Source organism: Homarus americanus, unplaced genomic scaffold (genome assembly GCF_018991925.1).
Source record: "Homarus americanus isolate GMGI-L3 unplaced genomic scaffold, GMGI_Hamer_2.0 scaffold24260, whole genome shotgun sequence".
NCBI classification, from domain to species: domain Eukaryota; kingdom Metazoa; phylum Arthropoda; class Malacostraca; order Decapoda; family Nephropidae; genus Homarus; species Homarus americanus.
This window is the reverse complement of record NW_024721079.1, coordinates 10,314,166-10,341,441: the sequence shown is the minus strand read 5'-3', so window position 1 is coordinate 10,341,441 and position 27,276 is coordinate 10,314,166. Positions and strand designations below refer to the sequence as shown.

General features: G+C 38.1%; 1 protein-coding gene across 2 annotated transcripts in view; it reads left to right on the top strand.

Annotated features, from left to right (window-relative positions):
• LOC121861550 (protein-serine O-palmitoleoyltransferase porcupine-like) overlaps positions 1-20,976 on the top strand; it is a 29,780-nt gene extending 8,804 nt beyond the window's left edge. Inside the window, exons 2-9 of one of the 2 annotated variants that reach the window (XM_042359418.1) lie at positions 2,411-2,494; positions 3,422-3,602; positions 9,195-9,396; positions 12,920-13,145; positions 13,439-13,545; positions 14,656-14,852; positions 18,943-19,170; positions 20,412-20,976. In XM_042359418.1, the coding sequence (XP_042215352.1) occupies positions 2,411-2,494; positions 3,422-3,602; positions 9,195-9,396; positions 12,920-13,145; positions 13,439-13,545; positions 14,656-14,852; positions 18,943-19,170; positions 20,412-20,620 (1,434 nt within the window). In that variant the 3' untranslated portion in view covers positions 20,621-20,976. Of the gene's footprint in view, positions 1-2,410; positions 2,495-3,421; positions 3,603-8,056; positions 8,167-9,194; positions 9,397-12,919; positions 13,146-13,438; positions 13,546-14,655; positions 14,853-18,942; positions 19,171-20,411 lie in introns of those variants that run through there. The other variant, XM_042359419.1, reaches the window with a different exon arrangement.
• The last annotated feature ends 6,300 nt before the right edge of the window (positions 20,977-27,276 follow it).

Genomic DNA, 27,276 nt, shown 5'->3' with positions numbered 1-27,276 from the left:
AACTTTCACTTAACACGGATTTTTTCCACATATATGCGGTGAGTGTCCGGCTCGAGACGCTATTTTTAGATTTGCCCCATCCGCCACCCTGCCTGACTGCCTGTTTTAGCTCATAAAATTCATACAAATTACCCGGCCAGAATATAATTTACATTGCTGGAATTCTTATAATTTGGTGATCATTTTGAATATAAACATCATATATTTTGCATTAGACATACAAATTTTAGATAAAATGTTTTCTCTAGTAAATATGTTATCTTTTGTGCAAAATATATGACATTTATATTCAAAATATTCCTGGTCTTACAAGGAATCCAGCAATGTCAATTATATTATCCTAACTTTAGTTTGAGGTATTATTTATTAAAATTTAGTGGTTTTCCCACACATCTCCTTGGGACGGTTGGTGGGGGGAGGGAGGGACGACCGACCATCTGTTACCCCGTGAAGAATATATTTTTTTTTTTATTAACTGAAGATATTTGTTTTAGCTCATAAAATTCATACAAATTACCCGGTCAGAATATAATTTACATTGCTGGAATTCTTATAATTTGATGATCATTTTGAATATAAACATCATATATTTTGCATTAGACATACAAATTTTAGATAAAATGTTTTCTCTAGTAAATATGTTATCTTTTGTGCAAAATATATGACATTTATATTCAAAATATTCCTGGTCTTACAAGGAATCCAGCAATGTCAATTATATTATCCTAACTTTAATCTGAGGTATTATTTAATACAAAATGTTAAAATTTATTTTTTTCACCCACTCTTCTCTTGAAGGGAGGATTGGTGGGGGGTGGGGGGGAGGGTTGGGACTGACCACGCGGTTGGAAGAGGGGAGAGGCAAGGTGGGGTACTTTGATTGACAGATAGTGTCCTGAAGAATATTTTTTTTTTTATTAACTGAAGATATTTGTTTTAGCTCATAAAATTCATACAAATTACCCGGCCAGAATATAATTTACATTGCTGGAATTCTTATAATTTGGTGATCATTTGAATATAAACATCATATATTTTACATTAGACATACAAATTTTAGATATAATGTTTTCTCTAGTAAATATGTTATCTTTTGTGCAAAATATATGACATTTATATTCAAAATATTCCTGGTCTTACAAGGAATCCAGCAATGTCAATTGTATTATCCTAACTTTAGTTTGAGGTATTATTTATTAAAATTTAGTGGTTTTCCCCCAAAAATTTCTCAGAGAGGGAAGAGCCAGCAGTGTAGTGTGAGAAGAGGGGGAGGGAGTTGAGTCCATTATTTGAATGGACATTAACTTGGCGACTGTATTTCTCTATTTCTCTTAAGTATTAATTGTGTGCATGTACCATCATAAAATTAAGATGTTATTTTTACTACAACATAGTTATGTGTCTTCAAAAAGTGGAGTTTGGGGGTCGGGCTGGTTTCTATTGGAATTAATCCCATATGTTCTGTTGTTCACTTAACGCGGATTTCACTTAACACGGGACCCTCTGGGTTCTATTGACCGCGTTAAGTGGGGTACAACTGTAATTCAGTGGTATGGAACAGTTACGGTTCACATATACTGTACTGTACACACTACTGTTCAGTGCTTCGCAATGCCCTTTTTATTAATTCATCAACAGAGGCCTCAACTGACTTGCCATTTTTTTTTTTTTTAAATCGAAAGTGATCAAAACAGCCACATAGCTTGCAGTGAGTTCAACTGTTTTTTTTATTTTTTTCAACACTTTATTGTCATAATCAAAGTGATCAGCACACCACACAGTTAACTTGAATATTACTGAAGATGAAAATTTGTCTCAAGAGGAAAGATTAAAAGTAGTTTACATGTGTAAAAGATAGAAGAACTAGGAAAGATGTGATTGAACCCTACAAGGTGGGTGGCCATTAAGTGAAAATAAGAAAAATAAAATCATGAGTGGAAAGGAAAATATTGCTAGCTGTTTTATATTGTTTTATTTCCTTGAAAAAAAATTGGTATGTAGTGCATTATGAATTAATTCGATTAGACTTATTTTTATTTTTGTAATTAATACTGTACCATATTAGCCACTTATCAGCTTACTAACCATTTGTGCAGGGACCAGGAAACCTGTGGTGTTTGGTAGTGAGGGTCACACTGGATAATACCCTTCTCACGTGTGTCCGGGCCGAGGCTTGAACCCTTGACATATTGATGAGAGTTATACGCATTACCGCTGTACCACCAACATGCTGGGTAAAGTTGGATTGAGATGTTTGTGTAACCTCAAGTACTGTACAGTATTCCAATCCCAGAAAACTCATTAAGGAGCCTTACTCTTGAGCAGTGATGTACAGAGACAATCCACCTCTCTTGTTTAACTCTCACTGTCATCTTTAGCTCGAACACCATCATCTCTCACTGATTTCCAGATGGCAGAACTTTCCTACGAAGAATACGAATACGACTACGACCAAGACGCTGATGGCATGGAGTACGTAGATTATTATGATGAAGTGAGTGTTCCATCAGGCTGTGGTTAATTTTGATGAAATTCTTAACAATTCTCTTATTACTGTATGTACTGTACTGTACAGGTTGACAACCCTTTATCCGAAATTCCGAAAACCGAAAAGCTCTGAAAACCGAAAGTTTTTTTGGTGGGGCCATTTTTTTTTTTTTCTAGCACCGGCATAGATCACTGACCCACATCAGGGCCTGGGGGGAGGGGGCGAAAATATAATAGAAATAATAATTATAATAATAATAATTATTCATAGTAAATAAAATTTAAAAAAAAAATACACCAAAATAAAATAATAATAATAATAATAATAATAATAGTAAAATTAATAATAATAACAATAATACTGTAATAATAAAATAATGATATTAATAAAGAAATACAAAAATGAAAAAAAGATCAAAAGTGAGAAACACGACCTAGACCTATGAATTATGATTATTATAATTTTTATTATATTCCCCCCCCCCAGGCCCTGATGTGGGTCAGTGATCTATGCCCGGGTGAGCTAAGACACACATAAAAAAAAACAAAAAAACTAACCATTCTGAAAACTGAAAAATTCCGAAATCCGAAATGCCCCTGGCCCCAAGGATTTCGGATAAGGGATTGTCAACCTGTACTGTACTGTTGTAATTCCAATGCCTGTTTCTATACTTTGTAACAGGTGTTCTTGTTTAGGTTCATAGGAATATAATAAGTTATTGAAGCGACATAATTGGTTTGCAGTTTAAGTCAAAGATGTACAGTAATTATGTTCAGAAGCTCATTCCCTTCTCTTATTTGAATGATCATGACTTAGTGTGGATGTAGGCACACACATATATACAGTTAAATATTTTAATGGATAAAAACAGTGTAGTTGTTCATGCCAAAGATTATTGCAATACTGTACAGGATGTCTACTTGTTATTTGCAGGATGTGTATGAGCTCCCTGAAGGGAACTCCTGGGAACAAGAGGAGGAAGAGGAGGTTGCATCCCAGTTTACATTGTCAGAGTTGTATGAATACTGTGTGGTGCCCACCGTCTCGGACTCCTCCCGCCACCTGTACAACTTGCTGGTGTGGTCGGCGGTCTTCCTGCTCATGACTAGAGTTGGTAAATATCGACTCATCTACCAATGTACATAAATTAGTACAGTACTGTATTGTACGGGGTTTTGATTTTTATGGTTTCGTAGTACAATATTGTACTTTTACAGGGGGTCCCCGACTTATGAACACCCGCCAATATGAACAAAGTCCCATAATGTCAATTCTTTAAAAAATCCGACATAAGTACAATGGTTTGTAGCAGTTACGTATGAGAACTAGTTTGTGCAACGTAGAGGGGAGGCAGAGAGGCACGTGGGGAGTGATGCGTCGCACCCAGTCACCTGCCTTCAGGGAGCGGGAGCGTCAGTACACTTTACCCTCAGTGCCTTAACGTGCGTGATTAGATGCAAACTTGTTTTTTGCTTATTAACTTTTTTCGGTCCTCATCATGGCTGCCAAATGCAAACCTGATGCAAGTGATAGTAGTCCATCCATGAAAAGGAAAACAGTTACAATGGATGTACAGTCAGTTCTGCTACAACACGATAGCTGTGTTCTTGTAAAACCTTGCGTTGTAGAAATGCGCGCAATAGAAATAACAGGGTTTATGGAGAAAATAGGGTTAGGTGCAGATTACTCGAAATCGAAAAAAAATTTAGTAGTTAGCCTAACACAAAGGATAGCACAGTCTAAATAAATGTTACATTCATATCTAATAATGAAATCATACAGTAAATGTAACATTTTATTTTGAAAAAAATATGAATATAACTTGATGGGGGAGAAGGGTGCTTTTGAGGTTGATAACATCAAGCTTCTCTTCAAGTATTATATCCTTTCTTTTACGATCACCACCGGGAATGCGATCACCAGAACGCTTCTTGGAGATATTCTTCTTTTCCATATTCACAGTTAATACCACAAAATTGGAGAAACAGTAAGCATAAATCACTGAGGACGCTTCAAAACAACCCACGTGTTTCAACTGATCGTGTGATGGAGGCAGAGAGCGCGGGTGTAAAATGCTATTAGTCCGCACTGCGAAACATTATTTTTATTTATTTTTTTCATACAGTGTTTATGTGAACAGCTAAATTGGCAAAAAAAGGGATGAAATTTATAGTCCCCATCAAATTACACTTCACAAACAAAACACATGAATCAATTGAGCATGTGATGTCGAACGTGAACTGTAAACACTACATAACCCCATGCCAAGCAACAGTACACTTAAAACGTTCGAGTGGAATCGCGTTACAGCCAACACGCATTCGCGTTTTACAAATATCGTTCTTCTATTCCTCAATCGTGTTACAGCCAATTCGCGTTGACAAAACACGCTTTGTAGCAGAAATGACTAATTAATCATTCCGAAGAAGGTGAAACACCCTTAGTGATCGGTAAAGCTTTGGGTTTCAGTCATTCAGTGGTCGGAACAATTTTGAAAGACAAAGAGAAAATTATTGAATATGTATAAGGATCTACACCACTGTACTCAACTGTCATAAGAGAACAAAGAAGTGGATTATTAATTGAAGTGGATTGATTGTTAGTGATATGGGTGGAAGATCAAAATCAACGGAATTTGCCTCAAGTCTAGCCTTGATTCAGGAAAAAGCGAGAAGCTTGCATGCTGACTTGATGGCTAAACGTGGTGGTAAAAGTGATTGGGAAGATTTTTTTTGCTGGTAGGGGCTGGTTTAACCGGTTCAAGGTAAGGGCAAATGATGTTTGGAAAAAACACTGCCCACAGTTTGTCCACGATTTCAGGGGCTCTGAAAATGATGTTGGGGAAGTGACACTGACAGAAGTAGATCTTGAGAACCAACTCCATCTTGATACTCGTGAGGATGTCACTCAGTTGCTCTAGTCTCATGCTTAGGAATTAAACAATGAGGACCTGATTAAACTGGAGAAGCAAATTTTATCAGAGGATGTTGAGGAAGCTGAAACTCCAGAACTAAAGGGAATGATTACAAAAGGAATGGCAGATGGTTTCAGGCTTATTGAAGAAGGATTGTTTACATTTGAACAGCAAGATTCACCAAGATTCATTGAGGTATTACTGAATATCCACAATGCTACAGAGAGATTTATGATGAAAAGAAAAAAGTTTCAGTTCATCCATCCCAATAAAGCCTCTGTCACTCCTACAAATGCCCATCTCTACTTGCAAGCCAGTCTCAGATTTTAATGTGTGTTAAAAGTATAATTTTTAGTGTATTTTGTCATCCAATTTCTTCTTTTCTCTTAAATTAAGTGATTCGAGATGCATTAAAGGACTTGGGCTATGATATAGTGCACATAGGGTATGTGTTCCGACTTCAGAACGGCCTTAGGAACGGAACCCGTTCGTATCCCGGGGACTCCCTGTATGATCATATCACGGGCATTTGGACACTAAGTATTTTTGTTAAATTTCTTCACCCAAGATGTTTTCTGTCTCTGTTTCACTCTGTATTTACCTTTTTCCTAACATGGAAATAATTCAACTTAAGGGGAAGGGGGCCAGGTCAACCTAACCTAACCTAATGTTAGGTTATATCAAGAATATAGGCTTTGACTTGACCTAACCCAACCCAACCTAACCTAACATGGCCCCTTCCCCTTAAGTGTACAGTAATCACCTGTATCAGAACTCACCACAAGACTCTTATCTCACAATGTTTAATCTCTCCCAATGTAATCTGTCCACTGTATTTACACTATGCAGAGAACCCTTACTCAGCTTCTCCAGACATATTCAACAGTCCTTCTCATTCTATCACATTTCTCATTATTTTCTGACCCACTTCTTCACTCCCATCTTGGGACTTCCTCTTTACTGTATATCTGTCTGACCTTGACATAATTTTAGTACAGTATAACAAAATAATCCCACAGCTACAGGACAAGTGGTGGTGTATTTTTTATTTTCCTTGTGTGATTTATTCAGGAACTTCCCACAAAAGGTCCCTCACACCTGGGAACTTCCTCAACATCTCAGCCTCAACCAGACAAAGTGAAACAATAGATAGTTTGGGCAGACACAGACATACTGTAATTGGCTAGCTGTATTTAGGGTAGAGATATTTTTTCAGTAAAATCATCATATAAGTTTACATTTGGTTCAGCATGTATACAGATAATGCAGTTATACAGTTCAGCATACTGTAGACGATGCAGGGATACAGTGTACATACCGGTAGGCCTTGCAGATGTACAAACAATGTACAGTAAACCTAGACAGTGGTAAACAGTAAGGCAATTCGACCAAGGACAGCCAATAAAGCCACCATATGCTTATTTTTAGCAGGGTCTGGTAGTAGGACATGGTACAGTACTGTAGAGTAGTCTTCCTGCTTAATGATTGTGAACACAAGAGAGGAGCAACAAGAAATTCCTTTTTATTTCCAAACTGTGACTTAACTTTCCTCATTGGTGAGTGATACAATTTCTTCAATGGACAGTGACTTACTCTCCTTGGTGAACTTGACTTAACTTTCTTCACTGGACAGTGACTTAACTTTCCTCTGTCATGTTTGGATAGCTTCCTCTCAATCCTTTGCACTCATTCACATTACTCATCACTTACTGTTCAGTACACAGTTGTCCTTCTCCTGTCATTCACTACATTCACAAGATACTGTACTTCAGAACAGTGCCATGCCTTAACCCCTTCACTACTGGGATGCCACTTTTAATATATTATTTGGGTAATGACAGACAATTTTATTCAGCTCAGTGGAGAACCTGTATATAAGGGGTTAACATCTTTCGTGGCACCTCCGTAATCATTGATTGACTCATAACTTCCGCAAGCATGATCCTCTCGTCAGTCGTGTCAGGTGGGGAAGCTCGTTAAGGACTCACTGTGCACCTCAGGTGTTAGAAACAGTGAAAGTGGAATGAAATTTCAGGTGAAACTTTAGTGCCTGGTGTGAAGAAATGTCATCAATACTGTAGAATGATTTACAGTGTTCCACTCAGATTCAGAAGCTGTTACAGTTAAATACAAAGACAAACCTCACCTCACGTATTGACTTGAAAAAATGTACCTTTCTGTACTGTACTGTACTCACAAGTGACATTGCTGAAAAGAATGATTGAATTTCTGGGATTTCTCTAAGATCAAACATCACCAAACAAATTAATATTTACATCTGTTGAAGTACATATGGTTTATGGTAAATCACTATAAAAAATATATATAAAATACAAAATTCATTTGGATCATTTTTCAACAATTTATCAAAAGTGTTTCTGAAACTAATAAAGAAGGAAAGTTTAGCCCATGAGACAGTTGGTAATTTTTTTATGTCTTGGCATAATGTTCGAGCCAGCAAGGAGTGGTTTACTGTTAACTTTCCTCAAGGAGAGATGTGTAGCTATTATTGGTGTGAATACCTGCAGTGTTTGATATGTTCTCCTTCCATAAGCTCCTTCAGAGAATGGGACAGTCCTTCCTCCCACAGTAAGTTCCTCAACTCCCTCCCACCCACCTCCCACCACCTTCCTTAAATCTTTGGTTATTGACAGCTCATTCAGTGACGGCTTGAAGGGAAGGAGCCAATTATAGAGAGAGAGGGAAGGTATGACGAAATCATATGAAGCCAACAAACTACTTCTCTAACAACAGTCGTCCGTGAGTAGGTGTTTTTAAATGCTTGGCCGTAATGATACCACTCCTACTGAACTGCTTTTAACACATGTACTTAACTTGAACCATAAAGAGGTTAATAATTAGACCTTACTAAGTGTAGGACCCTTTTATGATCTGACTACTGTATTTGATGATGTAGGCCTTTAACACATAATGCCCTCTCAAGTTCACACATGACTTACCCTGTCCTGCCACAACCCTTGATTACCTTTATATAATAGCAGTAAAATGTCATGCTGTACTTTACTACTATTGAGCACAGCCTGTTTGTGACTTTCCATGAAAACCTAGTGGAATGTCTTGCTCTTGGCACATTAGAATACAATTGGCAATTCACTCACTGTACTGGAGATTGTACAGTACACTATAAGTCTTACTAAGTGTTATATTTGATTAATTCACAAAAGGTCTTGAAGTGGTATCTGTCTTTACATTGTTTAAATGATATTGAGTGAAAACAGTGTACTTTGTTGTGTGTGGTCGTCATTGTACGGATTTGATTTAAAATTTACTTTTTTTTAATCTGAAATTCTTTTATTTTGAAATCAGTAGTTTTGTACTAAGACCTATTATAATAATAAAAAAATATTATTAGCTAAATTTAGTAAAGGATAAAACTGCCCTTGACTAAGAACATTATACAGTTTAATTAATAAACTTTGAACAGAAATTTACAAAGGAACTGAGAAAATTGAGTTACATGAAATTAATCAACAAAGTACTGTACTGAATAGTGTAACCAGCACACAGTGAGTAGATACTTCCTCATATACTGTACTGCCTCATATTGTGTGGCTAAATATGTTAAAATATAAAACTGGCAAGAAATGTAAATGTTTTAGAGTATTATATCCCAATTGAAATATTTCAGTAAAGCATGACCTTCCCTTTCCTCTTTTGTTTTAATAAAAAAAAGTATTGAGACCATAAATAATAAAAGCACCCTCAGTGTTAATACAAGTGTAGGTGATACTGTATATTGAGTGACATATGTCCTGGTGTTCCCCTCTATAGTGCGTCCCCCTGCATGGCTTGTTCATCTGGCGTCCGCTGCATGTGGCTGTGTGGTGGCCTGGGATATGTTCGGCCTCCGCACTGGATACATGGCGTGTCTGGCTGGTGTGGGAGGCCTCGCCCTTGTCCTCTCTCACTTTGGTTTTGGGTGTCGTCGAGGACCCTGGACCTGTGGGGTGTGTGTGGTGTTCCTCATTTTCTGGTGAGTTATAATTTTACAGTACAGTGGTCCCTCGGTTAACAAACGCCTCAGTTAACGAAATTTTGGTTAACGAATTACCTTCCATAAGAATCTTCAATTCGGTTAACGAACAAAAATTAGGTTAACGAAATTATTACGAAAACATTTTGACATGTTTTGGTTTGCTCATTGGCTGGTAGATTAGTCCGCCAATACAGTACCGTAATCGGTTCTAGGGCTTACATTCGTTTCCATTGGAGTAATTGTCAAGACGGTTGTGCTATTCAATATTATTCCAAGTTTTATATTAAAATTATTAGTCATTTTAACACTTATTTAACATAATTGCAGTACAGGGAACTAGATTTTGGTGCGCCCATTAGCCACTTCACTCACCCACCAAGGCGTCAGTTTGTGTCTCTGTTCAGTGGAGGAAACATCTTGCTTGTGGGTCTCTTGAACACAGAGTATTTTTAAATTTTTACAGTTCAATTATTGGTCATTCTGAAATTTATTTAACATATTGACAATACATGTATATAGCACAGTGCAATGTTGATTTAAAGAAAATACAGTAATCTTGAATTAGACCTAGTGAACTTAAAATTTTATTGGTGAAATGACTCCATCAAGCATGGGTCCCCTAGAATGTGATTTTTCCTCCATCCCCACTTCCTTCTCTTCTCCCTTCTCCTCCACCCCACTTCTAATTCCCACCATCATCATCAACCAGGAACCTTCTACATACACACCTCAAAGTAAGTGTACTTTACTGCATTTTTTTTTTACTTTGTATGTACTTTTCGGTGAGCTGGAACCAATTACCCAATATCCCATTGAAACAATGGATTCGGTTAACAAAATTTTCGGTTAACAAAATTTTCGGTTAACAAAATTTTCGGTTAACGAACGACCTTCTCGAACGAATTGTGTTCGTTAACCGAGGGACCACTGTATAACTTTTGTTGAAGCCTTTATCAGCAGCCAAGGATTCCTACCCACCTCTCCCCCACACTATACTGTATGTGCCAAATTGAATCCAAGGAACATGACTCTCACCAATGATGGCCACTGTCCCTGTGGTTAACTTCCATTGATGGTGGCCACCATCCCTGTGGCTAAGTTCCATTGATGGTGGCCACCATCCCTGTGGCTAAGTTCCATTGATGATGGCCACCATCCCTGTGGCTAACTTCCATTGATGATGGCCACCATCCCTGTGGCTAACTTCCATTGATGATGGCCACCAGCCCTGTGGCTAACTTCCATTGATGATGGCCATCAGTTAACGGGTGAACAGAATCTCTCAATGTCAGATTATGAAAATTTGTCATAAATAAAGTTTTAGGAAATAGTCTTTTGGTAAGAGATTTATGTGACACTTTAACAAAACTCAACACAATTAATGATCAAGTTAAATTATTCTCAAATTATTTATTATTTAATTAATTTATTACACCCCAGGGGGCAACAAGCCTAGTCACAAGACCATGTAGGCAGACACTAATAAAGTTCTGTAGTACTCATGTTTTGCAGGACACACTATGAGTTGTGGTGTGAGTCGAGGTCACTTCTCAAATATAAATCTGAATTACCTTATACGAGGTCTGTCCAAAAAGAAACCAAACTTATTTAAAAACAAATTTATTGCTTTGCTTATAACTTAATCAGACTTGTCTCCTTCAATGTACTCCCCTCCACTGTTGATACACCGCTCCCAACGTTTTTTCCAGTTCTGAAACGCGTTTTGAGGGATGGTGTGCAGATCTCGTAGCGAATTTTCTTCTATCTCTTCTATCGTCTGAAATCGGCGACCTTTCAGCGTGGATTTCAACTTTGGGAACAAAAAAAGTCCGCAGGAGCCAAATCCGGAGAGTTGGGCGGCTGGGGGACGATAGTCGTCTCGTGCTTCGCCAAAGTCACGGATAAGGAACGACGCGTGAGCAGGTGCATTGTCATGGTGCAGCATCCAGGTCTTGTTTGTCCACGCCTCAGGCCTCTTCCTTCGCACTGCCCCCCTCAAATGCTTCAGGACCTCCTAGTAAAACTCTTTATTGACTGTCTGACCACGTGGAACAAACTCATGATGAACGACGCCCTTCCAATCAATAAAGACGATCAACATCACCTCCGCATTTGAGCGAATCTGACCTCCAGATTTGGGATTGTCTTTGGTGGATGTTCTTCCCCTTTTGAAGCGCTGGCACCACACGTGACATTGCGTATGGCTCACACAATCTTCCCCATAAGCCTGTTGCACCATTTGAAAAGTCTCCTTAAAAGTTTTTCCCAATTTGAAACAGAATTACACGCAAACACGTTGCTCTTCAAGATCCTTCATTGTTCAACTTGCAACAAATTGCCAAGTGCATTTAACACACATTCACTCTAGCGCGTGTAGCTCGATGACTAATTGACGTGGCGTGGTGCGGCTAGTGTTAGACTAAAGGTCAAGGTCACCGCTACACAGCGCTCCCGTCGCAAGCACGCTGCGCCGGCTCGTTGGTGCGCTATTTAAAAAGTTCGGTTTCTTTTTGGACAGACCTCGTATGTGTTTGATTACTTATCTAAATTACAAGCAGAGTAGAATGAGGATTTATTACAGTTGCTGATGCTCCTTATGGCAAGTTACATAATACAAAGTGAATTTCGAATACTGAACTTTATTTACTAATCATGTTAGGATGAAAGATGAACTTTTAGTTACCAAAATATTGTAAATTTTGTATTTTATTCACAGTGATGATCACAATTGTTTTTATCATGAAAAGTGTAATACTGTACAGGTTGACAATCCCTTATACCGAAATCCTTGGGACCAGGTGCATTTCAGATTTCAGCATGGTTAGGTTAGGTTTTTTATTTTTATTTTTTTATACAGGGATCAGCCCACCTGGGCGCAGGTCACTGACCCACATTGGGGCCTGGGGGGCTAAAATATAATAATGATTATAATAGTAATAATAATAATAATTCACAGATCTAGGTCGTGTTTCTCACTTTTTATCTTTTTTTCATTCTTGTATTTCTTTATTATTATTATAATTATTATTATTATTATTTTATTATTACAGTATTATTGTTATTATTAATTTTATTATTATTATAATTGTTATCATAATTATTTTATTTTTGTGTATTTTTTATTATAAATTTTATTTACTATGAATAATTGTTATTACACTTTCGGCCCGCAGGCCCTGATGTGGGTCAGTGACCTGTGCTCCACAAAAAACTTTCGGTTTTCAGTTTTCGGATAAGGGGTCGTCAACTTGTACTTGTATATCCTTCGTTTGTGTGTGTGTGTGTCTTTCGTTCTTTACTTTATCCTCTTCACCATTGATTGGCCTGTTAGCACTTGGGTTGTTGGTCATGTTTCAGTTACACATTGTTGACAAGTACTGGGCATGTACTAGCTTCAGAATGTATTTGTACCTCTGCCAATATTGGTCAAGTTTATAATATAAGTTAGATTTGATTACAAATGTAGTATTGCTTGTATGTTACACATATTACATTGTTATAGTTTTTTGTTTTGCCTCAGTGAGTTGTGGTGGGCTGACCCGGTCGACTGGCACAGTATCCGAGGCCCCCAGATGATCCTCCTGATGAAGATGGTGTCTGTTGGGTATGACCTGGACTCTGCAGCCTTGTACAGTCCCCCCAACCCTCTAGCTATGGCGGGCTACCTCATGAACCCCGGCACTGTCGTTTTCGGACCCTGGTTATCATTTAGCTCCTACCAGAAAGTTTTACAGCCGTTATCATGGGTAAGGTGTCTTGGTTGATACAGCTGTAGTCAGGGAAGTTCATGTATGTATCTTATCTTCATCAGGGACAGAGACCCCAAGGGTAGAATAAGAACCTCCTCAATCTTCATGTTTTTACCATACAGTACTCAATGCTGTAGGCAGAGGAACTTATAATCCTGAGAATTTTCTAATCTTAAATGCCAGCTAAAATAAATGATCTAAGAATTTCTGTTGCAATTAATTCTGGTATTGGTATCATTATAATGTACAAATATATTTATCTACAATAAGTTGGATCTTGTTATTGACAGAATGTGTGGATGGTTCCTGCTGTATTGGTTCGGCTAGCAACCTGTGTTATATTCTTGCTGGTGTCCACTTGTTACACCTCCTGGGTGTTACCCGATTCACTCAGCAGGTAAATCAACATTTTTGTTCTTTAAGGTACAATACTGGTGAGACAATGATAGCCAGTGTGGGAGTTTGTGTTGCTGATAGTACCATCTCCCCTGTGCTATGCTATGTTGTGCTGTGAAAAGTCTTGATTATTGTTGTATGTATGTATCTCTGCAACCTTATCCAGCACAATCCTCTGGCCATGTCATATAATGAATGTTAAATTGTGCATTCACAAGCAATATTTTGGGTACTCCCACAACCATTTATGAAGGATAAGTTGGGTTATATTTTGACAGTGAGGCCTGTATGTGATGAAGTATGCTGGATTCTGTCTTTGGTAATTCATAATTGTGGTATCGATGCAACTTCTAAGTCTTTTCCCAACATTAATAAGATATATAGAACTATTAGAATCCAGTATGGTATACAGAGAAGTTATGTCGCCATTAGGATCAACGCTGACCAAGTGAAGTTAGATAAATACAGTAACCAAATGCCCTTTCATCATATACTGTACCATGTTTCAGAATTTGTTACTTGTATACAGGTGGTATACAAAAAATCTAAATTAGGAATCAGATTAGCAAAGATTCTGTTGGACAAAATCACAGAATAGTTATCTTGATGGAGGTGTTCTTCAGTTAAATAAATACTCATTCTTTAAGTTTGGATCTTAAGGATACTTGAAAATACAGTACAGGTGCTCCTTTACTTAAGAACGTTCAACTTACAAACTTTCAGAGATACAAACATCGTCACTGAAGGGGGTTACCTGCCAGAACAGGTGTTTAATGTGGATGAGACTGGATTATTTTGAAGAAAATTCCAGATAGAACAAACATTACCTAAGAGGAGAAGAGTGAGCCAGGTTTTAAGGCTTTATTAAAGGGTATAGCTGTACTAAATATCCGTATCTTTTAATTTTTTACAATATGTTTGGTATCTACAAGTGTAAAGTTGGACTTACAAACAATTGGACTTTAAGCCTCAGGAACGAAACTCATTCGTAAGTAGAGGAGCACCTGTATTCCGCAGTACCTCATGAATAATTTACAGGTATTAATATAGATACAGTACTGTATATGTTCAGAAATGCAGACTAACATCTTTTTTTTTTCTTTTTTCACAGATGGGGAATAGCATACAGAGATGCTCTCTCTTTTAGATTTAGTCACTACTTTGTGTCGTACTTGAGCGAAGTGTCTGCCCTCCTTGCTGGTTTAGATGTAGGAAGAGTTGCCAGACCGCACCAGGTGGAGATGCCACGCTCCCTTGTTGAAGTTGTCATATCCTGGAATGTGCCGATGCATCACTGGCTCAAGACTTGTAAGTTCATTCATTTTAGTTTTATTTGAAAATGTCTTACCAATACAGTAAACCTTTGCTATTCACGGAGGTTAAGTTCCAAGGAATAGCGGGGATTGGCAAAACCGCAAATAGCAACATATACTACGGTCCAGTGAACCCTCGAAGATCCGGACTAAAAGGGGGGACCACCTGTCTGGAAAAGTCGATTGTCTGAATCTTCCGGCGAATGTACAAAATGTATAAAAACGATAAATAATGATATAAAAAACACCAAAAATACAGTACATATTATCCTGACTACAGGGGTTAGTTATGCAGACTTTTTCATGTGAAAAAGCCACAATTTTGAGCAACATATTACTGTACTCAATGTACTCGATGTACTGTACTACATTAAAGGACTTAAATTTTTTCTTTTTTGCAAAATATGTAATGTCTAAGCTCAAATTATTCACTACCTTGCAAGGATTCTAGCAATGCAAGTTAAATTCTGCTAAGTTTAGTCTGTGAAATTTTATAAGATAAAAACTTTAAGCCTAAAACTACCTTCACCCCTGGGAAGGGGAAGGTGAGGTGAGGTATTGACCAGCCGGCAGTGAAGGTTACCTAGTGGTATATATTTATCTGTCACATAGATGTAGTTTAAGTTTTTCACTTATAAAATATCATTGAATTGATTTGGGAGAATATAACGTACATTGCTGGAATTCTTGTAAGATGGTGGCTAATTGAATATAAACATGCTATAGTTTGCACTAGACCTAAGAATTTTAGTAATCAATACATTTAAGCACAGTACTGTACAGATCTGCCCTTAGGACAATTATTTCTTTTACTTTTTTCACAATATGGATTTAGGATGTGTGTGCATGTAAATGAAGAAAGTTACGTATATCTACCCAAAAATACGAGTTGAAAAACTTGTACTAAAATGTACTGCACTGAGGGACTAAAATTTTTATCTCTTCTGCAAAATATATGATTTTATATATTCAAATTATTCACTGTCTTGCAAGGATTCCAGCAATGCAAGTTATATTCTGCTAAGTTTTGTTAATGACATTTTATAAGATAGAAACTTTAAGCCTAAAAGCCTGTTTTGGGAATGCTTCTTAGGGAGGCTTCTGAGCCCAGAACCCCCAATTTTTTTGTCCAAATCTTCCAAAATCCGGATTTACCCGGTCCGGGTCTTCGAGGGTTTACTGTATACTCTTGATTTAACAGAATCTGTTATAACGAACTCTTGATTTAGTGGAAGGCATTTTTTCCAATATTTTTCGCTCAGTTTAGTGAACTAGTTCGCTAAATTGAAAATAATTCCGTTGATTCGCTCACACCTATGGAGACACCTTAGACACATGACACAGTAAAACTCATGTCAGCCTATAGCAAATGTACTAAATGTATAAAAACAATAAATAATGATATAAAGCAATTACCGGAAAATATGAGTAAATGGTGAGAAAATCACAACCTTTTACACCAAGGCGCGGCAACTCGGAAGGAGCGGCAAATCTATCACAAGGAGCCCAATTTTTAGCATGGATTCTTGAAAGTTTTTACCACTCCTTCCGAGTTGCCACGCCTTGGTGTAAAAGGTTGTTGGCAACTCTACAGTTCGCTCCATCCCTGTGACTGCTCCCCTGAGCGTACCTCCCCGCAAACTGCACGTATGTTTTCAATTTTTTCAGTTAAACATTGATTTGCGATATATCTAGTCTTTACAAACTGTAGGTAATTGTCTATTGTGCTATATGTTTGGTGTTATTTGTTTCTGTTTGCTACAAAACAAAGAAATGATAGATAGATTTAATTCGAATGCAACTTTTGTCCTTGACTTCGACCGTTCGTAATACGTTCATATTTTAAAATTTTTAGCATCGTCTTTGAAGTGCTAATGCCTTGAAATCATTTGCATTTTATGTTTGTAATTTTTAACTTTATTATTGAGAAGAACAGGTCTAATTATAAATTGTGAACATATTAGTATGATAAATGCAGAGGTAAACGAACACTTTTTATGGAACAATCAGCTACTTTTTAGCGTAGAAAGGGGGCGTGGCTTCTGGGCCAAGCTAGTGTAAAGTGAGTATATTCAGGTGGTGAGGTGATGGGGCAGTAGGTGAGGTGACACACAACACACATTAACAGCACTACTAAACCATTGTCTTATCACATTTTACTTTATAATTTCTATTTTAAAATTAATTGGTACATGATGGCTCAATTTGGTTACTTTTGCACTTAGACAATGCATAAATTATCGCAACCTGTACTCAAATGTACTAAGAGAATTACTACATTTTTATGTCTAGTGCAAACTATGTGATGTTTATACTAAGTACTCAAATTAATCACTATCTTGCAAGAATTCCAGCAATGCAAGTTATATTCTGCTAAGTCAAGTCAGTAACATTTTATAAGCTAACTCCCTGCCTTTTATAATCCTGAGTCCCAGACCCCCCTTACTGACAACTGTCCAGTAATCTCCCCTCCTGGCTGTCAACACCCCACCTCCCCCTCCGCCCAGCCAGTAGGGGAGGCAAGATGTTGGTGGTAAGGATTTTATAGGATGAAGGTGATTTTAGGCTTAAAGTTTTTCTCTTATAAATTGTCACAGACTTGACTTACCATAATATAATTTGCATTGCTGCAATCCTTGTAACATAGCAATCAAATTGAATATGAACATCTCATAGTTTGCACAAAAGATAAAATTTTTAGTCCTTTAGCTAAGGTATTCCAGTGCAGAAAGTTGACCGAGAGGTAGCAGCGAAAAATAAACGCAGTGGCGGCAGGACACAGACTGAGCGGATTTAGTGAAATAGTTCTGTAAATCCAGTGAACATAACGGAAAGCTCGATTTCGCGGAAATTTTGATTTAACAAACAGGGTTGGCTCGAATTTGTTGGTTAAATCAAGATATACTGTACCTGAGTGCACTATTATACTGTACATGTACTGTTTATGAGAAACTAAGCCACCAATACTACTTACCTTTGTGTGCACAAGTTTGGAGCTTGATGAAGTGTACTGTACAGCAGAATCAAATCTAGGTTTTTTTTACTTAAACACAGAGATCATCAGGATCACTGTTGGAAGAGTGGTGGTTGGTGGAGAGGCGTGTGGCGGGGAGGTGGAGCGGTGGCAGCAGCTGACCGAGTAGGTGAGGGAGGTGAATCAGCTGGGCGAGCGGCTGGTTCTTTCTTGAAAAACATTTGGTAGAGTAATATCTCCGATAGCCGGAATCCCTCTTAACCAGAACTCTCCGATAGCCGGAATTGAAATTTTCTCAGGAAATTGTTCCCAAAGCCAGAATTTTCTGGAAAATTCCAGCTTTGGGAACGATTTTCCAAGGGGCACATTTTCTGGAAAATTATGAGAAAATTTTCCCAGTACCCGAAAAATTCCAGGGATGGGGGACTTTTTTCCGGGTTGGAGAGATGAAAATCAGGCACATTTTTCTGGAAATTCTGAGAATAGTGTTTTGGTATCGGGAAAATTCTGGAATATTCCAGGGATGGGGGATAATTTTGGGGGTTTGAATGGTGATGTAATTCACAATCTCTGAACTTTCAAGAACATTTTTCCGTTACCCGGAAAATTCTGGGGATGAGGGATTTTTTTTTCCGGCTTTGAGAGTTGTCTCGTTACCCAGAAATCTCTCATTCCTGGAAGTGCTCTGCACCAATTGTTCTGGCTTTGAGGTCTTTAAACATTTCCTAACATCACTAGCATTGACACTAGTCAGTCTATTAGGGGCCATTTCACACACACACACTAAAGTTTTGAGTACAACACAAGAGATGCTGCGTCGCAGGCAATGGTTGAGTGCAAACAAAGGGAGAGGAGGGGCTGTGGGGGTGACTCATTGCGCTGCGGGAGAGGCTTGTTAGATGGCCACTATCTGCTTACCGCGAAGTCAAAATTGTGAATCGCAAACCTGCGAATAGCAAGGGTTTACTGAAAATGACAATTACAGTATATAGTTTAATATAAATTTCTATATTGTATACAGTTTATATTATAAAGAGTAATTTGTATATTTTAGTATCTTTAAATAATTTTTATGTTTACTGTTGCCCTATGAGTATTTTTGTTCTCCCAGATGTGTTTAAGACAGCACGGAACCATCTGGGGATCTTCTGTGCACTGTTGTTCACGTACAGCATGTCCTCTCTCTTCCACGGCCTCAACTTCCAGCTGGCCGCTGTGCTTCTCTCTCTGGGCTTTTATACATTTGTGGAATACTCACTACGGGCCAAGTTGGCAAGTGTGTTCAACGCCTGCATACTAGCCAGAGCGTGTCCTGACAACTGTTCTCATAAACTGAAAGGTACTGTACAGTATGTGATAATGCAACATCTTACCCATATAGAAAGGAATGAGGAAAACTTAGTCCATGGTGTCTTTTAATATGAAGATAATTGTGGTAAGTATGGCTTACACACTATTGTTAATAAATTTATTGAAAGTAAAATGGAGCTCATTGTCCACCGTATCCCAAAAATTTACCTTTCTCTTAACAATTCTCTCAGATACTTAGCTTATCATAGGAAGGGTTTATGAGTGTCGAATGAAGCTCTATGAAGACTTCAACCGGCTGTTTCTAGTAGCATTGAGGTACTTTAACAGTTAGTAAAGTAAAACACAATAGCTTGAATCTTGTAAGATGTGTAGTTGTTCCCTTTCTGGGTGTGTACAGCTCTGACTGTCAATGTCTTGACACAAAGCGTGGGAAAACAAATCCCGTTTGACACATCACACGTAATTAACTTATTAAATTAATGTACAGCATACCCTTCAAATTCGCTGGGGTTAGGTTCTCAGAATGGCGGCGAATCACCAAATCTGTGAATAATATTTGCTGATAGGGGGGGCGGGGGGGGGGGTGGTTGCGTATATGTGTGTGTGTGTGTATGTGTAGACACGCACACACACACACAAAACACATACAAATAAATAATAATGGGAAAATCCTCTCACGAATAATCAGAAACAAATGACGTATTAAAAATGTTGAGTCTACACTCATGTCTACTCCGTGCTTTATTAATAACAGTAGAGGACCGGCAAATAAAAATCCGCAAATTATCCGGGCTTTCTGTATACTCATTTAACTCGGTGTTACTTCATATTAATTGTTAAATGCAATGGTAATCAATTGTTAGTTTATTTACTAAATTACGAGAGATTCAAACTAAATGACTCGAATAGTCAGCTTGTCTCAACTCTGTGAAACTATCTGATGGCCACTCACATTCATCAGACTACTGTACAGTTTTTGTAATAGTAATAAACCTTCACCTTTTATATTTTTCTACACATGAATCATATATTATACAAATTATCATAAGAAATCCATGATTTACCCGACAGTAAGCTTATTTAACGTTAAATTCACACAAAACCATTACCCGAACATCCGTAGGAGCTTCAAGTCTTAGTAGGAAAGTTGCTACAAGATTTTATTTACAGTTTAAGATTGTGCCGTGATATTATAAAAAAAATAATTTTCACAATAATTGTGATAATAATAAGAACTTATGTACAAACTTCACTTATTGCCCATTTCAGCGTGGTCGTGGTTCAGTTTATCAACAAATCTGGTGTTTGGAGCGTTGACAGTGTTTCATCTGGCATACCTGGGCATCATGTTTGACTCTTCATCACAGCAGCAAGAGGAAGGATACAGCATGAGTCATACTCTCAATAAGTGGTCAAGTTTGAACTATGCCAGTCATTGGGTCATGTTTGTTTGTTATGTTATGTACTCTGTGATATAATGTCATTATTTGTTCCAGGAAAATATTTTGTACTTCGAAAATCACTTCTATATTTATACGTTTCATATTTTTATTTTTTTTTATTTATGGAAATGTGAGGGCATTTACCATTACATAAAGAGGATGATGGTCATTCTGTGCACTGGAGACCTGGTCACATCTTACACAAGATATGGGTCGGTTCATATGTTAGTTAAACACCCCCGGGCTTTAGGGTTGTTGGTTCACATCCAGGGCACCCCAGTTGTGAATGGGCACCTAAATGTATAATTGGGAAAATGAAGGCAGATTGCAGTGCCAGCCTCTCCACCCAGTCTTCAGCATGATGTGTTTATTGGAACTGTTGCAGTGGCATAGCTACTAAGACAGAATGTCCCTCCTGAGAAAAATTTGGAAAAATAATTAGTTAAATCCTGCACTTTGTAAGGGAGAGAGAGAGAGAGAGAGAGAGAGAGAGAGAGAGAGAGAGAGAGAGAGAGAGAGAGAGAGAGAGAGAGAGAGAGAGAGAGAGAGAGAGAGAGAGAGAGAGAGAGAGAGAGAGAGAGAGAGAGAGAGAGAGAGAGAGAGAGAGAGAGAGAGAGAGAGGAGAGAGAGAGAGAGAGAGAGAGAGAGAGAGAGAGAGAGAGAGAGAGAGAGAGAGAGAGAGAGAGAGAGAGAGAGAGAGAGAGAGAGAGAGAGAGAGAGAGAGAGAGAGAGAGAGAGAGAGAGAGAGAGAGAGAGAGAGAGAGAGAGAGAGAGAGAGAGAGAGAGAGAGAGAGAGAGAGAGAGAGAGAGAGAGAGAGAGAGAGAGAGAGAGAGAGAGAGAGAGAGAGAGAGAGAGAGAGAGAGAGAGAGAGAGAGAGAGAGAGAGAGAGAGAGAGAGAGAGAGAGAGAGAGAGAGAGAGAGAGAGAGAGAGAGAGAGAGAGAGAGAGAGAGAGAGAGAGAGAGAGAGAGAGAGAGAGAGAGAGAGAGAGAGAGAGAGAGAGAGAGAGAGAGAGAGAGAGAGAGAGAGAGAGAGAGAGAGAGAGAGAGAGAGAGAGAGAGAGAGAGAGAGAGAGAGAGAGAGAGAGAGAGAGAGAGAGAGAGAGAGAGAGAGAGAGAGAGAGAGAGAGAGAGAGAGAGAGAGAGAGAGAGAGAGAGAGAGAGAGAGAGAGAGAGAGAGAGAGAGAGAGAGAGAGAGAGAGAGAGAGAGAGAGAGAGAGAGAGAGAGAGAGAGAGAGAGAGAGAGAGAGAGAGAGAGAGAGAGAGAGAGAGAGAGAGAGAGAGAGAGAGAGAGAGAGAGAGAGAGAGAGAGACTTTTGTAAACTAAAACTATTTAAGTCCTACTCGAGATAAACCATGGGTGAAGAGCATTTATCTGCTCTTGTCTTGATTAGCATCGAGAGACCTAGCAGAAACCCTTGATTTCGTCAAAGTTATCAGCAGTTTTAGCAGTGAAAAAAGGAGGATTTCACTGTAAATTGTTATTTTGTTGTTACAATGAACTGCGTATACTATACATTTTAAAATTTTTAATTACAATGTGAATGTGGTAGCATTATTTCATAAAGTCTAAATGTAAACTGCTCAATACAGTACAGTAGTAGAATTTACAAATAAATATTTAGATCTAAGCCTCTAAGTAATTTGATAAGGCTTCCATGCTGCTTACAACTGGTTTTGAGTTATGACCACAGTCCACATCTTACTCTAATCTTTTCTTGGTGTCTGGTTGCTTCCTCATTCACACAAATTGGGGAAATTACCGAGCCTTTGCCCCCCCCCCCCCAAAAAAAAAATCCTAGAATTGCCACTGCATTGTCAGTAATGGGGCATCAAGCTAGCTTACCTTGGTTTAGAAGAAGTGGGTTAGATTATAATTTCAGTTACCTTGGATGTGTGTACGAAACGACTCACTTATGTGTAAGAAATACCTTGTGTGCAAAATGATCGATATCCCTTGAAGGCTTCAGCACAAACACATTTAATTTAAAGACAGTGTACCATGTGCGTGCGTGTGTGTGTGTAGTTATGTTTGACTTAATAAATTTAGTTGTTTCTTTGTTTGTACATCCTATTTTTATAATAAACAAACAAGGAATAATATATATTTTTATTCAATTGTTGCAGTTGACTGTCACACATATAGTGACTATGTACTTGAAACTTTATACAGTACTGTATATTAATTTTCATATTTGTGTGCAATATATACTATGTACAGGTAAACCTCGAAGAACGATGGCGTCAGGTTCCTGAAAACTCATCACTAAGTGAAATGTCGTACATAGGGAGCATTATAACATGGGGTTCAATGGGATATGTTCCCAGCCAGTCCCCAAATACACATCTATCACCAACAAAACAATTCCAACACTTATAAAACCAATAGCAAACAATTAAACAACACTCACCACATCATGAAGAACAAGCCTGGTCATCATCCCATGTCCCCTTTGAGGCCAAGGGGACTCATGCAGGTGGAGTGGAGACGTCGCTCTGACTCCCACACAGCCTCTAGGGAGTCTCATGCTGCTTCACACTGTCAAGCTTCACCTCAGAGACACGGTTGTCTTGGATGCCTTGGCCATCCCAGACATTTTCAAAGTTACAATGCTCCCTTCCCAGTCATAAAAACAGAGCAAATGATGAGAACATAAAAACAGTGATAGCGGCAGACACTTCTCGCACTATTTTCACAACAGAGGCGAATCACTTTACAGTCACAAAATATCACTTCAGTCACCATAACACAGTTCAATGTAAATGTTCGTGCTGTCCTCTCACTGCAAGAAAAAAAACACAGATGACAAGTATAATGTACATACAGCCAAAAATGCTGAACGATAATCATGGAGCTACATGATGGTGCGGAGATGCGATTGAGAACGTACCAAGCGCAGGAGGTCTAGTGCGTGGGTCGGCCGTGTGGTAGAGCGCGGGTAGAGATTCCCACAGCTGACAAGTGCAGCGAGATATGCATGGTGCATAGGGTTAAATATAGTTTCCTTATACAATGTCACTGGCCTGACATAGAATAATATAATTTGCATTGCTGGAATTTTTGGAAGACCGATTAATTTGAGTGTATACAACCCATATACCACTAGAGATAAAAAAAATTCCAACCAATGGATATTCATGATTATCATTCAGGCGATTTTTTTTTTATCATATAGTATAGTGAGATGGTCTTAGTTCATGACCATAGTTAAAGTGGAATATCGCTGAACGAGACATCGTTTATCCAGGTTTACCTGTATCTTGATTTTTCTGAACATCAACATAAGGCAAGATCTTTCATGGGTGAATCTGGTAACCTGACTAACAGCAGCAGTTACACAGTCAAACACACCAGGTAAAAGATCTTCAGTTTTGAATGTTGAATTTGGCAAACTTTCAAAACAGAGTAAATTTTTCAACACGAGTGATAAAATGCTAGTCACTAACTATAATGTCAGGGGTATTAAGATCAACTTAGTCCATGTGATCTATGAAAAATTTTGACTTCACCTTCACTAATTTCTTTAATACTACTAGCAAGGTTTAAGCATGATGACTTGATACATCATGGACCAACCTCACCTTCCATGAGAAGAAGTACTTTTTCTTTTCTTTTTAGTCCACCATTTGTTTCTAAGCAAGTGATGTCCTCAAGTTACACAAAACATATGAATCCTTACAAACAGATTAACTTGGTACTGTATATAGAAGAATCTATGTAAGGCAACATTTTTGCTCAACTCCTATACTGACCACCTTGTCCATTTACCCACATAATGGGTAATATATTTGAATGGGTTTTTTCCCAAGAATTTTGGTGAAATTTCAACGTGTAGAATTAAAGTTTTGTATTTTATTTTGATCAAGTGCAAAAATTTGGTGTATGTAGAATAAGGCTAGTTTAGTAAATGGTACAGTATGCTAAGTCAACTCATACATTTGATCATATTTCCCCCATCTGTATACATCACACAGTCCTTAAATCTATCCATACAGTGCTTCCATACTGACTCCTCTCTCATACTCACACTTCTTCACATTGTCCCTGTACTGTATAGTGCTCCACATAAAACCATACTAACATCCCTCTCACCCATACTGTACTCCAAGATGCCCCTAACACTCATCTGGTCAACATATCATACTCCTTGCAGTCTAAAACCTCTCATCAACATACTAACACCCTTATTGTCAGTATACTGTACCTCTCCCTATAAACTAACATCCTCACTCTTATCCTTTAGCAATCACCATATTGGTATCTGGATGCCTGTTACCTGAAAAGCCCATTTATCTACTGTATTTTATTCATAAGAATTCTTGTTCAGAAATTACTGTACACCCGACTTCTTGGACATGGTAGTTAGTGAGCCTGTACCAGATGGTGTGTGTTGATCTACATGGTGCTAATCAAACCAATAACAAGTCTTGCTTTTGGTGTCATTTCTCTGAGAATTGGATCATTCCCTTCACAGTAATGGACAAAAAACTATCATAACTTCAGGAAGTTCCTCAACAGGTGTAGAGACTCAGAGACATCTAAGGTCCTCAGTACAATAGTAGTGTTATATTACTACGCACAAGGTTAGTAATTACACTCCAGTATTCCAACAACTTTTGAAGTAAAACTCTTTTCTACTCTGAACAAGAGGCACACACACATTGGATTAAGCATCCTACACCCTGACCAAAGAATTGTCGGGAGTTTAATAGTGTTGGCAAGTCAACTGACTGATACTTTATGGGATAACTAATGTATGAAGACCACAAGAGGTACTGCTTTTTTAAGGAAGTACTGTACAGTAGTTATTGCTAGAACATTAAAGCTTTTTTTTTTATAATTGTGGCTACAGGTTTAAACTCCCATACCCGATTTTGTAATATACGGCAACTCCCCCAAAAAACGGCAGATTCGGAAATTCCTTTACCCAGCAAACCTCCTAAATAACGGTGCGGTCGGATGGTAAAGTGGAGGAAAATTCTCCTTGCCGGCATACCTTCTGAGTGGCGCCTTCTCGTAGTTTCACCAGTTTGCTGTTAATGTTTTGGTGGCGCACCAATCGCTCCCACCATTCAGTTCGTTTGTTTGAATTCACGTCCGAGGGGAGTGGTGTGCTTATTTAAGTTTTATTCTACCCTTATTGGTAATTAATTACGATACATTATACAGGGTACGTGTATACTATACCAGTTTATGTTTTTCTACACCTAAAACACTTAAAGAAAATTATATAAACTACAGTGGTGTTTATTTAAAGGTATCAATAACCTGTTACATATACAGTACATAAGAAATATGAACTTCTAAACAATAGTGCCAGTTGTGGGAGCTTCAACCTATATTTTGTTTTCTGTATACAGCTGTACTATACTGTACCTGGGGACCATTTTGTTATCTAGTCTTGTATTATCTGGTCATCTCCAGGTCCCAGGGTATTCAGATATTGTAGACTGTTTCTCTCTCTCTCTTCATCCATACACATTTTTCTTATCTTTTTCTTCTCACTCCTACTCTCTACATGTTCCTGCCACCCATCTCCCTCTTCAATGTCTTCCACACCATTCCAAATACTTTCCTCATTACTGTATTCGACATAATCCTTGGTGTTCTATATAAACCTTTACTGCTTCATGTATTCCTCACTGCTCTCTCATTCCTCAATACAACCAGCTCGAAATAGAGACTTAAAATGCTGATTGTAATCTATATGTCAGTCTGGTCTTTACATACTCACATTTCACTCCCATAAATCAAAAAGTAGCAGGGCTGTATCCAAGGGGGTTATTGGGTGTCTCTAACCTAACCGCTCTTTCCTTTGATTATCCCAGAAAAAAAATTATATATACAAGCATACTCTACTGTAGATAATATATTTGATTTTTAGACTTAAGAATTCTGTGACTAGGTTAGGGGCCTATGAAAGATGTGATTAAAACTGTACATTAGCCTCGGCATCATGAATTGGTGGGTGTCTATTGTGGGTTTTGTTTAATACTGCCCCCTCCCCCCTCATGCTTTGGATACTGCCCTGTGTAGGATGGTGAACTAAACCTTCCAACAGTAGTAGATGGTTCAACAAAAAATGTTCACCGATGCCATGACCATATCTGCCTTTTGATCTATTGCACTGATTTACTGTAATCAAGTGCTGGTTGTTAAATTACTGTTCCCACCTTGTACGTACTGTTAAACATAATGTTCGTTCACTGAAATACAAAAGTTATGCAAATATTCACAAGACAGTTTGTATATCCTATTATTATGCTGGTTAATAAATTCATACTCTTTGTCCTTGAGTGTTCAGCAGGTTTTTCAACTGTGTGTTTAAGTTTAATGATAAGAGGTATTGTTACTCACAGCACTGTAGTGTTTCATCTTGTGGCTGAGCAAAACTAGCAGGGCAATACTGTAGTCAACGGATCATGATCTTTGCTGTGATGGAGTTCACATGTTCCAATGGTTCTCAGAGGTATGTGGCTCATGGTACTTAACAGTATTCTTGGTAAGGCCACCATAGCAAACAACATTTATGAAAACATGTGCTTTATGTACCATATGTAGCCATGCAGTGTTTATCAATAAAACTGCTTCTCTATCACTCTCAAGTCAGAGGGTAAGTTTCAGACACATAATTCAACACAAAGCCTTCAATGGTGGAGAAATATGTACTGTATAAGTAATCTCTCAACTGAT